Source organism: Protopterus annectens, chromosome 4.part0 (genome assembly GCF_019279795.1).
Source record: "Protopterus annectens isolate FY-2018-M chromosome 4.part0, PAN1.0, whole genome shotgun sequence".
Taxonomy (NCBI): Eukaryota; Metazoa; Chordata; order Ceratodontiformes; family Protopteridae; genus Protopterus; species Protopterus annectens.
Window position 1 is genome coordinate 1,739,121,978 of NC_056733.1, and position 14,509 is coordinate 1,739,136,486.

Genomic DNA, 14,509 nt, shown 5'->3' on the forward strand with positions numbered 1-14,509 from the left:
AATATCCCAGCTGACCAATTTAGTACAAATCCTATTCCTCCCTGAGTTATAACTGTCCCACCTATTCAGAAGTTCCAGCCACCCCTTATAATTACTGTGGAACAAGTCTTTTCAGCTCCTCTCAAAAAGCTAAAAACCCCTCTTCCAGGGACTCTGATAACATACCAGATTACGTGATTATCAGTACCAAATATGGACTACCTAAACCCCTGATTAACCTGTTTAATCTAAGCCTGGTAGAATTCTTAAAGTTTGAAAAGCATCTGTTATAATGCCACTTCACAAGGCTGGTCCAGCCATGGACCATGGTAACTATAGCACCATTAGTTTATCTAGCCTCATCTGTAAAACTGTTGACTCTATTTTCTTAGACCTCATCAATGTGGCATTGAAAATCTCTTAGCTCTGGCCATTTATTGATTTAGTTTTTCCAAAAGCACATCCAGTTTTCTTAACCTTGTTAATTACAAAAAGTCGGCAAAGCAGGGGATTGCAGATACAGTGCATATAGCATATCTGGACCTGTCCATGAACTTTAGTATTTTGCCCAAAGTTGGTATTACTGACTCATTTAGAAATCGGTATATTTATTGACTGATTTATTTATGTATTCATCATTTATTAATCAGGTTAGTCCCACTAGGCTATTAACCTGTTTTCAGGGGAGACATGAGGTGGTATTCATTCTTCTGGGGGTTATTTGGACAGGTCATCTGTGAACTTCTCTTTCTGATAGGTGGTGTGAAATTGTTTGCATCCACCTGAACTACTATCCAATTAAGCAGATGAGATCTTGGTTTAATGCCTCATCCAAAGGATGAAACACTCAGGTAAACAGCACCCCCTTAATTCTGCACTGCAGTGTCGGCAGTCCAATAAACTGAGATGGGAGTAGAACGCACAGCCTTCTGTTCTTCCAGCACCAACAGGTGAGTGTGCTACATGTTAAGCCACTGAAACTATTAAAAAATCTATATGTTATGCAGTGAATAGCTTTTGCCTGACAGAACCCACATGGTTAGAATCACAGCTGCCACGTTTTATAGCAAAACGTCTCAGATCTTCAAGCTAAAACTCATGACCTATGGTTATCTAAGTTTGCAGATGACTGTAACTTGGGGGTTGTTGTTCATTCTTCCACAGATAAATAATTGTTCCAACATGGGTTAGACTATGTTAACAATTCTGGCAAAGACAGTGGACTCAAAGTATGCATGAAAGAATATCATATAGTTCAGTTTGGTACACAAGATATTCCCACATTGTACCATTTAGGCACCCCCCACTAAAAATCTTTATTTAAATGTAATTATTTAGATTGTCCTCTCATCATTTAGATGTAATCTTTTTAACCTTTTATTAGCTTATGGTTAAACCTGATCCCAGTGGGCAATGGATTAATCTTCTGTCCACATTAGATATATTATCATCCCTCTCATCCTAAACTCTTTTCTTGTCTCTATCTATTGGACATGGTAACCACTTTTTCCTGCACCTCTTTATGAACTATGAACTTAATTCATTTCCCATTATTCAGGCAATATGTCATTTTCCCTCATCGAATCAATATGTTCATATACATAATAAAAACAAGGTTATCTTTAAGTGAGGAGGAGCTAAATAGCCTACATCCACTCCTAACCATCTCTAAAGACTCCTTCACAAGAAGCATACTATGTCAAAAATATATTGTACTTTTCTGAATACGATTACAGTTCCCAATTGCAACATAACCCCTTACTGGACACTGTCAGCTTATAAATGCTCAGTCACCTAAATATATGCCCCTGGATAATTTATCTTGTTGTTAATGTATAGGAATACATGGCTAGACATAAAAAGGCTCTTGGGGGGTTTTAGCCCACTAATCACCTATGAACCTATATTAAGATGATACAAGAGACAGGTAGGCAACAGCTTCACTAGAAATTATTTAGATCATCATTTCAAAAATGGCAAATTGTTTAAATGAACTTTGTCTGTAGATTATTCTACATTCCAGAAAATGTAGTATCTATATTTTCAAATACAATAAAAATTGCTGGAGATGTCCAGAAGAGTTAAAGCAGTAGGAACGTGGTCACAGAGCTTTCATGAATGCCCAAAACTAGGGCAATACTGGGGGGGGTGATCTTGAGTGGTCTTGCACCAAAATGTGCCCAGAATTTCCAGGTCTGGATAAGGAGCTAAAGCTTTTCAATGTATTTCCTGGAATAAATATTAAACATATAGTCAGTATAGTTTCTCTGATAATTCTGGAGATGAAAAAACTCATAACACTAAGCTGTAAATCTAGGAGAAGGACTAAACCCCTAGACTGCTGGAAGCTGGTATAACAATATGTGATATGGAGCTAAAAGTTGCAAATAGGCATACAACAGAGCATAAGGGTGCAATTGAAACAGTTCACATATGCAGATTACAGGGATGACCTCCCGGCTGTTGCTGCTGCAACACTTTATTAGCATGGATAGTTGAAGGATTCCACCTTCAGACTTACAGTTACCTTTGTTGTTATGTACTGCTATTATTGATAAGAAGGTAGGGTAGCATTATCATCTGCATAAGACTTTGGTAAGACTAAAGAAATGTAGTCTAGGTCTTTCTCCCTGTCTCTCTCTCCCACTCTCTCTCTTTCTCTTGTTTATTTTTCCTTCTTTGTTTTGTCCCTTATAGCTCATTTTATATGCTGTACTTTACTTATAATTTTAGCTGCAAGGCATTACATCTTTCCTATTTCCCCCATTTCATGATCTTCAGTAAAAATTCCGTGTATCGAATATTGTGGAATATTCCTAGCTATATTCATTATGGTCTTCATATCATACTGTGGTGTTAACTTTTAGGTTATATTCCAGTTTGTTTACATAACCAGTTCTGATCTGCATATGTTCAGTAGATTGTGAACAATTTATTTATTTATTTATTTGTCTTTGCTTACTGGGATAGTCTGACTGGGTAATACCCATTTTCAGTGGAGGACCGGGGAGAAAAGCTCCATTTGTTTACATTGCATTATATTAAGTTTCAGTTAAACACAGAGTAGTTACATTTCTATTTACATTTTCTTTCAACTTATTTTTGTATAATATTTCTAATGTCATTTGTATTGTATTGGATTATTCTGTATTTGTTCTGTATGTAGAGCTTTTCTCACCGGGCCTCTGCTGAAAACGAGTTCTGTAGACCCAGTCAGACCACTCCAGAAAACAAATGTCAAATAAAATATAAACAAAATTTATACGTAAACACTTGTTTCATTTATACATTATAAGAATTTACAGAGGTGGAAGTTACTAAAGAGAAAGCCCACATGCTAGTTAGTGGATTGTACATGCAGCAGTTATGCATAAAATTGCAGTATTTGGAGAGTATCATATGGTGAACACAAAGCCTCAACCTTAAGATGAGCATGTCCAGGACCAAGACTGATTAAGATGTTGCTTAAGCAGTGGTTTAAAACTATTGAGTTTGTTGGAGAGTTTTATTTGTGTGGAAATACTATTCCAGAGTTTAGCAATGTATTGGAAGTAGAGCGAGTCTCCTGCAATATTATTTGATTTATTTGTAAGTAATAAGAATTTGTTACTAGAGCACAGGTCCTTTCCTGGACAGTAGGTCAGTAATAAGTTATGTAGTGCAAGGCATTTTTCTTGATGATGAATGAGTTTGTGTGCTGTAGTTAGTTGTGAATATGTTAGGTCAGTGGTTCTCAACCTTTTCCAATGGCGACCCACCTTTGTCCCAGCAAAGTCCCACTGGGCCCGGGCGAGCCGCAGGCGACAACGACTTTTTTATATCTATTCTACATTCTACAATCTACATACCTGAAAAACAGGAATTTCAATTGCAAACTTATTGTTTTTGTATCGTGAATTTAATGCTTTTTGTATACATCTGTCATTCTGTCTGTCTGACATACAGCTGCTGATAAATTCTGACAAAACGCTCGCCTAAGCCGGTCTAATGCAAGTATACAAAGACTCAAAAAGCTAAACGTTGCATTGTAATAGTAAAGTAAGACTGTTATTAAACATATGACAACCAGTACAGAAACTAAAAGTCTCTAAATTTAACTAAAAAATTATGTCGAATACGTTTGTTCAGCAGTTGCACTGTTTCCCGCCTAGTGTGACGGTTGGGACTGCATTCTGCTGACGAGTAAACTGATTCGGGGGCTAATGGTTGTCAGACACAGTCTCAAATCATCGGAAACACGGAGCTTATTCCTGTACTTAGTCTTCATGGCAGTCATCGTGAGAACCCTGTTTCGCACAAATATGTTGTTGCAAAGGGCAATAGGAACGACATCGCTTCCTGTGAAATAAGTGGATATTCATTGCCCACATGTAGCCAAAAGTCTGACAATTTCAATTTGTCAAATTTAGTCTTCAGAGTGGTGTCACAAGACAGTTCTATTAGCTGTGACTCCATTTCTGCTGCCAATGACAGTGAGGTCACATCTGTTTCAAACGGATTTCTAACCCATTTGAAGTTCTCTGTTGGCAGTGCTGGAAAATATTGCAGGAATTTTTTGCGCAATAAATCCAAATGACCGACTACGACAGTTTGTATTGCTGCCTGTATCACATCCGTTTCATGCTCAACATTCATTAAATGCTCTGAAAAGAACGAAAATGCATCCATGCGTCCCTGTGCAACACGAATGCGCCAGTGCTCCAACTTCTGTATAAAAGCATTAATTTTGTCAGCATGTCTAAAGATATCATTGGCACGTCCTTGCAATGCCAGATTCAAGTCGTTGAGTGCGCCAAATACGTCAACGAGATAAGCCAACTTTGCCAGCCATTCTGTGTCAACCAAATGAGCAGCCAGTGGAGAGTTCTTGCTGGACAGAAACTGAAACACTTCACTTCGCAATTCATACAATCTCTGAAGAATTCTTCCTCTTGATAACCAATGCACCTCTGTGTGAAGGAGCAGGTGAACATGTTCTGACCCCATTTCTGAACACAGTACTTCAAACAGGCGTGTATTCAAAGCACTAGCTTTGATGAAATTCACCATTTTCACTCCACTGGCAAGAACGTTGTGCAGGTCTTCGCTCAATTCCTTGGCTGCCAAAGCCTCTCGGTGTATGAAACAGTGATACGACACAGCTTTTGGAGCCATGTGTTTTACTCGTTGAACCAAACCTGATTTCTTCCCTGTCATGGCAGCTGCTCCATCTGTTGTAATTCCAATGCAGTTATCCCAATTCAAACCATTTTCTGTAATGAACTTGTCCAGTACTTTAAAAATTTCTTCGGGTGTCGTTCGAGTTGATAGTTCATTGCAAAACATGAACTGCTCGTCAACACATGCTTCAGCCACGTTTACAAAACGAACATAAACCATGAGCATTGCACAGTTGGCAACATCTGTTGATTCGTCCAACTGTATTGCAAAGATTTTACTGGTTTTCAGCATTTTAACAAGTTGCTCATTGACATCAGCTGACATGTCTGCAATGCGTCTGCTAATAGTGTCATTAGACAGAGGAATGGTGCGCAACTGTTTGGCCATTTTCTCTCCTAAAATGGCCTGCACCATATCGAAGGCAGACGGAAGAATTAATTCTTCAGCAATAGTGTGCGGCTTTTTGGCCTTTGCAATGCGTAATGCCACTTTATAAGACGCTGTAACGGCGCTCGTATTAATGGTTGCACATTTTATAAATCGACTCTTCTGTTTCTGCAATTCATCGCGTTTTCGCTGAAAAAATTCAATGGGTTTACCTTTAGTTTCCAAGTGTTTGGTGTTCTGATGCCTGATTAATTTGGACGGCTTCATGCTAGCACTGGCCAAAACTTCCGAACATATAACGCATTGTGGCTGTTGAAGCTCATCCGATCCAGTTGCAATGAATCCAAATTTCAGGTATGCCTCATCATATCTTCACTTAGGATCTTTTTTCTTAGGAGCGAAGGTTTCGGGCATACATACTGCGTCTTCTTTAGCTTCATTTTCATCAGCAGCTGCACTTTCAGAAGGCCGTTTTAATTTCAAATATTTTTCCATCGTTATTCAACAGTGTATCGACTTCTAATGACTTCTAATGACGTATGCACACTAGCTAGCACGCACAACAAACAACCCACACAAAATTACGTCAAAGCAGTAGCCGTAACATCATCAGCCCTTAAAAACCACTGTAGAAACATTCCAAAACACGATAAACACACTAACAAACCAGGCAATAATCAAGATGAACTTCCAAAAGAAAAATTCTCACTCTCCAGTTTGAATTTAAGCGCTTTCATTCACTTTTATTAACGTGAACTTCCTCAGAAAGTGAATGAAAGCGGCAAATTCAAACTGAGAGTGAGAATTTTTCTTTTGGAAGTTTTGTCAGCTTATTCGTAGCTGTGTGTATATACCGATCAACAATACACTACTAAAGTTGCCGACACACAAATAATGTTGCCATTGCATCCTCACAATTAGAAACACCTCAGGAATGCCATGTTTGACTTATTCAAAAATATACTCTTTACAATTACAATAAAAAATATAGTACTGTACAGCTCAGAGTTCCTTTATCGCTATCTATTTTGAGCCAGCCTCAAAATTCAGGGATGTTTACATTAGTAATGCAAGTAAGAGAGCAGATGTTAAGCAAGCTGGCCTCCAAGCAATGGTATGAAAAAAAAAAATCTGTGTTTACCATACCCATAACTGTGATTTTGACAATGCTATTATATATTCTGGAATCTGGAAAAAGATGAAGTAGGAAGCCATATATTCCTTTGTCAGTCAAACCGAATCCAAAGTTCATCGTCTTCGTCTTCTTCAGCTTCATTTCGTCGCTGGATCTTGCACACGGTGACTGTTCGGCAGCTGCACTTTCAGAAGGCCATTTTAATTTCAAATATTTTTCCACACTAGCTAGCCGCGCACGTGTCACGCACGCACAACAAACAATTACGTCAAAGCAGTAGCCGGACAAAAATAGCCCACCAGAATACTTCATCAATTTTTCACAACTTTTTGTGGGAGCATCCGCGACCCACCTGTGACGGCTACGCGACCCACTTGTGGGTCGTGACCCACAGGTTGAGAGCCAGTATGTTAGGTAATTGTGTAGTTCAAGCCAATTTAATTGCTTTAAGCTATCACAATGGTGCATCCTAGGAGGTAGAAGAACACAAAAAAAACACAGTCACCTTGCTCCAGCAAGAGAAGTCAGGGAAATAATTCAACTGCTGAAAAAAGCCAAAAAGAATTCTGTAATCTTAACGCAAATTTATAATGAACGTTTTCGCCTTGCTCACTAGCTTGGCTTCCTCAGAGAAAATTACAGTTAAGGTAGCAGAATGCCACATTTATTCAAATCAAAAAGGAAGTGATGTCATTCAAATGTTATTAAAAATAACATTAAAAGTAACATACCATCATAACACAAATTTAATAAAATGTTGATGCATTGTCAACGTCAGAAACGACTGTAAGTCGTTTTTCAAACAGTAAAGTTAATAAAAATAGTATAAATACTGCTTGTAATCTCAAATTTGTTTGTACATATGACAATGTATATGCAAACGCTAAAAAGCTTTGTTAAAATGCGACTTAGTAAATAATACAAAAACTGTCGCCAATGCAGTTAAGACATAAAAAATATCTATAAAAGTATATCCTGACTTGTTATGAAAGGCATCTAGTCATAACAAACTATGAAACTGTTAGAAAAATTAACCATAAGTCCTAACATCTCACAATTTGTCAGGTAGATCAAGAACTAGGGAGATCCAAAAAATGTGTCACCGTAACCAAGAGATACAGTATTAAAAGTGACTGATTAAAAAAATAGATGTTATAAAAAATAGAGTAGTTGTCAAAAAGTGTAAACTAGAAGACTAGAGTGGAAACCTAGGCTGGACTATAAGGGAAAGTAATGGTCAATAAGTCAGCGTAAATAACTTCTCATTTTTAAAACTGGCAAGATGTTACAATTGTCGTTCAATCCGGGAAAATGGAAGGCATCTGTTCTAAATTGCCATTCCAACTCTAAGATCTCTAACAATAATGTCGTTGGGCCACCCCTAAAGGGTGTTATTATTTGGTCGATTGCCATGAATGAAAAACTATGCCCTGGATGGTCGATAATGTGTTTAGCTAAGGCATTGTTTTCATTTCTGTTGTTAATGGCATACAAATGTTCGTACATACGATCGCGTAATCTACGATCAGTCTTTCCAATGTAGAAAGACGAACAGCAATCGCATAATGCCACATACACAACTGATTTACTTTCACAATTGAGGGGGACCCTTATAGTGTACTTCTTATCCCTCACAGTGAATGCCTGACCAGATCTGATTTTGTAACATCTGTTGCAAAAACCACAAGGGTACATACCCAACTTCCTGTTGTAAAACCTGTTGGAGAAGTCCCTTTGTAGTAACTCTTTTAAATTCATATTTCTTTTAAATACGAATCTAGGAAAATGTCCAAATTTCTTTATCAAAATGGGGTTACCTAAAATAAAATCCCAATTTTTCTTTATGATTGTAACTATTTCCCTAGAATCAAAACTGTATGTAGTAACATAACTCAAAGATGGATCAAACATAGTTTTTTCACTGTTACTTACAACTTCAGTCACAAGGGACGATTCCAAAGTGGATGTAGTTGCAACATTAGGTTGCAATTCACATACTGGGTTTTCTTTAGATAAAATGGCCTTAAAAAAAAACGTTAACTCTTTTTGAGTTTACCTCATTGAAAAGTTCTTCTATCAACTGTAGTGGATAATTAAATTACTGTGAACCAGAATGGTGACTTTAAAATATATAATTTTACAGACCTCCAACTCACTGAGGAATTGATTGAATTGTTGGCGTATGGGTACACTTTTGTACCAAGTAGATTTGGTGATATATCAAAAGAAATTATAAATTTGAAATGCTTTGTAAGAAAGCTTAATTTAAAATTGTTTTTTAATAGTGAACCTAAGAGTTCAGAGTTATCTTACACTTTAAAACTTCCTAGTGTTTTTAATCCACCTTTACACCCCACTTTATTTCTTTTTGAACAGGTGTGTGAAGTGGATTTGAGACACTTGTTTAACGACAGGACAGGGAAGAGATCACCTTATGAATTTAACACCTCTAAAGAACAAATCCATTTATTGGATATTCTTTGTAATACCCCAGTTAGACTACTTAAACCTGATAAAGGGGGTGGTCTGGTCATATTTGATGATCAAACTTACAAGGAGAAGATGTATTCTATTTTGGAGCCACCCGCATATGTCGAAGCATCTTACAATGAGATACAAGGGGCTTACAACAGAATAAGAGGGTACTTTCGGGATTTATTTCTCGAAAACAAAATTGATTTGGATACCTATAACTTTATTGATATGACATTGCCTAAAATTCCAGTTATGTTCGGCATACCAAAGGTACATAAGGATGTGAGGAACCCGCCCATGAGGGCATTAATAGATGGCAGGTCATCCATGACGTATGCCTGTGCTAGGCTGGTTGACAAACTGCTGTTAAAGTATATCGTACACTTACCTGGAATTTGCAAGGACTCCTGGTCTTTTTTGGAGGCCATCAACAGTCAACCCTTCAACAGTGAGGTCAATTTCCTCACTGTTGATGTGGTTGACTTGTACACTTCAATTCCTCACCAGGAAGCTCTTGAATGGTTAGCCCTCCTACTTTTAGAACTTGGAGCCCCAAAAAATGAGATTGACATTATTACTGAAATTTTGGATATAGTGTTGTCATTGAATTACTTTATTTTTGATAAGAAATACTATTTGCAGAAACAAGGAGTAGCAATGGGCTCTCCTTGTGGAGCATTGGTGGCTAACTTTTTTATGAGCTACTGGGAAAAGCATTTTGTTTTTTCTTCAATTGACCTTGTGAAACCAGTCAAATTTTACACAAGATACTTAGATGACATCTTCATTTTATTTGAAGGTGACAACTTGATGGCTGACACCTTTGTGTCTACCATTAACAATACTTCAGAATTTTTGAAATTTACTCACAACTTTTCTACGTCAGATATTGATTATCTGGACGTAAAGCTTTTGAAGGATTTATGATCCCAAACATTTGTTTCAAAAATTCATCGAAAACCAACGTACTGCAACTCGTTCTTGCACTTTTCTAGCCATCACCCCTACAGACAGAAGAGAGCTATTGTTAAGGGGCAATTTGTTAGAGCAGCAAGGATGTGCAGTACGTTGGAGTACTTTTATGAAGAATGTAATCTTTTAACAGACATGTTTCTTAAGAGAAATTATCCACTACAGTTGATAGAAGAACTTTTCAATGAGGTAAACTCAAAAAGAGTTAACGTTTTTTTTAAGGCCATTTTATCTAAAGAAAACCCAGTATGTGAATTGCAATCTAATGTTGCAACTACATCCACTTTGGAATCATCCCTTGTGACTGAAGTTGTAAGTAACAGTGAAAAAACTATGTTTGATCCATCTTTGAGTTATGTTACTACATACAGTTTTGATTCTAGGGAAATAGTTACAATCATAAAGAAAAATTGGGATTTTATTTTAGGTAACCCCATTTTGATAAAGAAATTTGGACATTTTCCTAGATTCGTATTTAAAAGAAATATGAATTTAAAATAGTTACTACAAAGGGACTTCTCCAACAGTTTTACAACAGGAAGTTGGGTATGCACCCTTGTGGTTTTTGCAACAGATGTTACAAAACCAGATCTGGTCAGGCATTCACAGTGAGGGATAAGAAGTACACTATAAGGGTCCCCCTCAATTGTGAAAGTAAATCAGTTGTGTATGTGGCATTATGCGATTGCTGTCGTCTTTCTACACTGGAAAGACTGATCGTAGATTACGCGATCGTATGTACGAACATTTGTATGCCATTAACAACAGAAATGAAAACAATGCCTTAGCTAAACACATTATCGACCATCCAGGGCATAGTTTTTCATTCATGGCAATCGACCAAATAATAACACCCTTTAGGGGTGGCCCAACGACATTATTGTTAGAGATCTTAGAGTTGGAATGGCAATTTAGAACAGATGCCTTCCATTTTCCCGGATTGAACGACAATTGTAACATCTTGCCAGTTTTAAAAATGAGAAGTTATTTACGCTGACTTATTGACCATTACTTTCCCTTATAGTCCAGCCTAGGTTTCCACTCTAGTCTTCTAGTTTACACTTTTTGACAACTACTCTATTTTTTATAACATCTGCTATTTTTTTAATCAGTCACTTTTAATACTGTATCTCTTGGTTACGGTGACACATTTTTTGGATCTCCCTAGTTCTTGATCTACCTGACAAATTGTGAGATGTTAGGACTTATGGTTAATTTTTCTAACAGTTTCGTAGTTTGTTATGACTAGATGCCTTTCGTAACAAGTCAGGATATACTTTTATAGATATTTTTTATGTCTTAACTGCATTGGCGACAGTTTTTGTATTATTTACTAAGTCGCATTTTAACAAAGCTTTTTAGCGTTTGCATATACATTGTCATATGTACAAACAAATTTGAGATTACAAGCAGTATTTATACTATTTTTATTAACTTTACTGTTTGAAAAACGACTTACAGTCGTTTCTGACGTTGACAATGCATCAACATTTTATTAAATTTGTGTTATGATGGTATTTTACTTTTAATGTTATTTTTAATAACATTTGAATGACATCACTTCCTTTTTGATTTGAATAAATGTGGCATTCTGCTACCTTAACTGTAATTTTCTCTGAGGAAGCCAAGCTAGTGAGCAAGGCGAAAACGTTCATAATAAATTTGCGTTAAGATTACAGAATTCTTTTTGGCTTTTTTCAGCAGTTGAATTATTTCCCTGACTTCTCTTGCTGGAGCAAGGTGACTGTGGTTTTTTTGTGTTCTTCTTGGTTCGTTGTAATTTGTGTCCATCCTAGGAGGTAGATTGGTGGCAAATTTAGCTATGTTATAGTAGCAGGAAGTAAGTTTCTTTCTTTGAGTATCATTTAAGTTTGTTAGGATAGGAGAGGAGTACAAGAGAGTTGGCAATAGGAAGGTGGTGGCTAGAGTTTTTCTTGCAGTATCTGTAAGGAATCCTTCAATCCTATAAAGGGAGTCTAGCTTCTGGTGTATAGATTTAATGTTGTGCAATATACGCTGGTCATACTTTGAGACTGCCATCTATTATAACGCTTAGAAGTTTACTGTGAATTACAGTTTCAATGACCGTATTATTTGCTGACTTTATGGTAAAAAATTGCTTTAGGTTTTGCAGCTTTTTGAGGTAAAAAGCATTAACATAGTTTTCTTGTGGTTGAGTAGGAGATTTGATTTTTTGAGTGAGGTTTCTACAGAGAAAAAATATTTTTGGATAATGTCTTGGAGCTTATTTATCGTTGAGGTCGCACATATTAATGTTGAATTAGTTATTAGTGGATTATAGTATGACTTATTCTAATCTTTATTCTTATACTGTTGAAAGAAATTATTCTACTGTTTCTATGATGTTATTGCATGTATCTGTATACATATTTTTAAGACAATGTTGATATAAACCAGCACATACCAGTTATGGTAGGGTATGATTTTTTTAAGTGTCCACTCAACTCAAGATGGATTATAAAGTCACACTTAAAATGAGACAGACTAAAGGCAAAACTGCACTTTTATCAAAAAAGGAATGTGTCCTTCTACTGTTTCCCTTTGGTCAAAATGGAAGTTCTAAAAAAGCAAGTTATCCCATGTAAAAATTAGACATTTCATGGTCCAGTCCAGTACTTTCAAACATCAATGTAATCGTATTAAAATGACAAAGAATTTACAGATTCTGAAACACTTTGCCTTCTGCTCAATGGTTTGATCCATAAGTCAGGTTTTGGAATGCTGCACTTCCTGTACTCTCTTTCCCAGCAAGCCATGCAGACACCCACAGTATCCGAGTTTATAATCAGATAGTTCTGTTCTCCTAGGAAAGCCTTTATTTAATTTCTGCTGGGACCTGATTTGCTTAGTGTACCCTATCTTTAAAAATAAAGTTTTTGAGCAGTACTCTACTTCATGTAAAGGCAACAGTGACGTTGGCTGGAATAGCAGCTATAGATTAGCCACCACCTACTACAATCATTTATTATCTTTGACCATGGAATTCAACAAAATGGATTCTTTTTAGTTATCACCAACCTTACCTAGCAAAAATACTTTAGTCTTGTCAGAACTTTTGGAGAGTTCAGTATGAGTCATAGACACCAACAGTATGAGTAGCTAGTCACAAAAGAGATGAGTAAAGAACTGTATGGTCACAGGATATCTTGTATACCTTTAGACATGAGTAACTGACACAAATACTGTACCATATATTACATCAATCCTCTTAAGCTTAATGATTACATTAATTATAAACACTTGAAATACCATGCTGTGGACTAACATCATATGACATACATGGCGTTTCTTAAATTAAAGAAATATTTGAAAACCGTGTATATACAGTACTAAGCCTTGGCCTCTGCTGTTACAGCATATAACACAACCATTCCATTTAACTGATTTAATAACTGCACCATATCTAGATAGATTTCAGTCACCAAAAAAATTGGGCAGTAGTCATAGTTGGCTGTAAGGGCACATACAGTAGTTGGACGTAGTTTGGTAAATCATTATCATTAGGATGGATGACTAGCAACTGAAGTATCAGTTGGAGCACAATCTCTGTCAGGAATTACTCACACTCTGGGACAATCTCAGTTTGCAGCTTATGTGTCACTTCTTGGCTTGAACTGTCAATCAGTGGTAAGTTATCAGTCATTTTAGTAATCTGTCATGGGAACAGTCCTGTTTTGTGAAGGTGTTTTCTATTCCTGCGAAGTAGTAGACTATCTGGAGTCTGAACAATGTAGACTCCAGACCATGTCAAGTCTGAATAATGTGGGTCCCTGGACCTGAGTAGCATTCTGCCTTCACCCAGAATGATACCACAATATAAGGACAAAATGATTGACTTCAGCAATTGGCTAAGCTTCTGATGTCATTCAAAGGAGATCCAGTATCTGTCTGCCTGGGATGACATGATCGACAGACCATGATGCTTTGCCAGAGATGGTCTGTACCTGTCGACACTGGGATTCAGGTTACTGGCTAAGGCTCTTGCCACCCCTATAGTGCCTTTTTTAGGCAAAGACTCAAAGGACAAAACCATCACCGTAACAGGTACAAGCATGCAAAATCTGAAGGTAATGCTACTCAATGCTAGAAGTCTAAACCTCAAAATGCACTCTCTCAAGGCACTCCTAAAAATGGAGAGCATCGATATCTGGGCAGTAACTGAGACCTGGTTCAAGGCTCCAGAGAGCCCCCCTGCAATACCAGGCTACAACTCTTACCACACTTTTTGGCCACCAAACCAGGACAGAAACACTAAAGGTGGAGGAGTGTCAATATTCACCAAGGATATTTACACCACCTGGCTAGTTGCCCAACACAATGCATCTGAAATTCTCCAGGTGCAACTAACACTAGGTAAGACTGCAATCCAAATTGTAGCTT

At 37.1% G+C, this 14,509-nt stretch overlaps 1 protein-coding gene across 1 annotated transcript; it reads right to left on the bottom strand.

Moving 5' to 3' along the window:
• Nucleotides 1-4,251: 4,251 nt before the first annotated feature.
• On the bottom strand, nucleotides 4,252-5,793 carry LOC122800484 (protein FAM200B-like). The gene has a single exon (XM_044069924.1). It carries the CDS (start codon nucleotides 5,791-5,793, stop codon nucleotides 4,252-4,254), a length of 1,542 nt encoding a protein of 513 aa, XP_043925859.1.
• Between the last annotated feature and the right edge of the window lie 8,716 nt (nucleotides 5,794-14,509).

Bases quoted from the DNA above. Each gene is read 5' to 3' on its own strand.
- LOC122800484 (XM_044069924.1), bottom strand. From the start codon at position 5,793: ATGAAGCCGTCCAAATTAATCAGGCATCAGAACACCAAACACTTGGAA.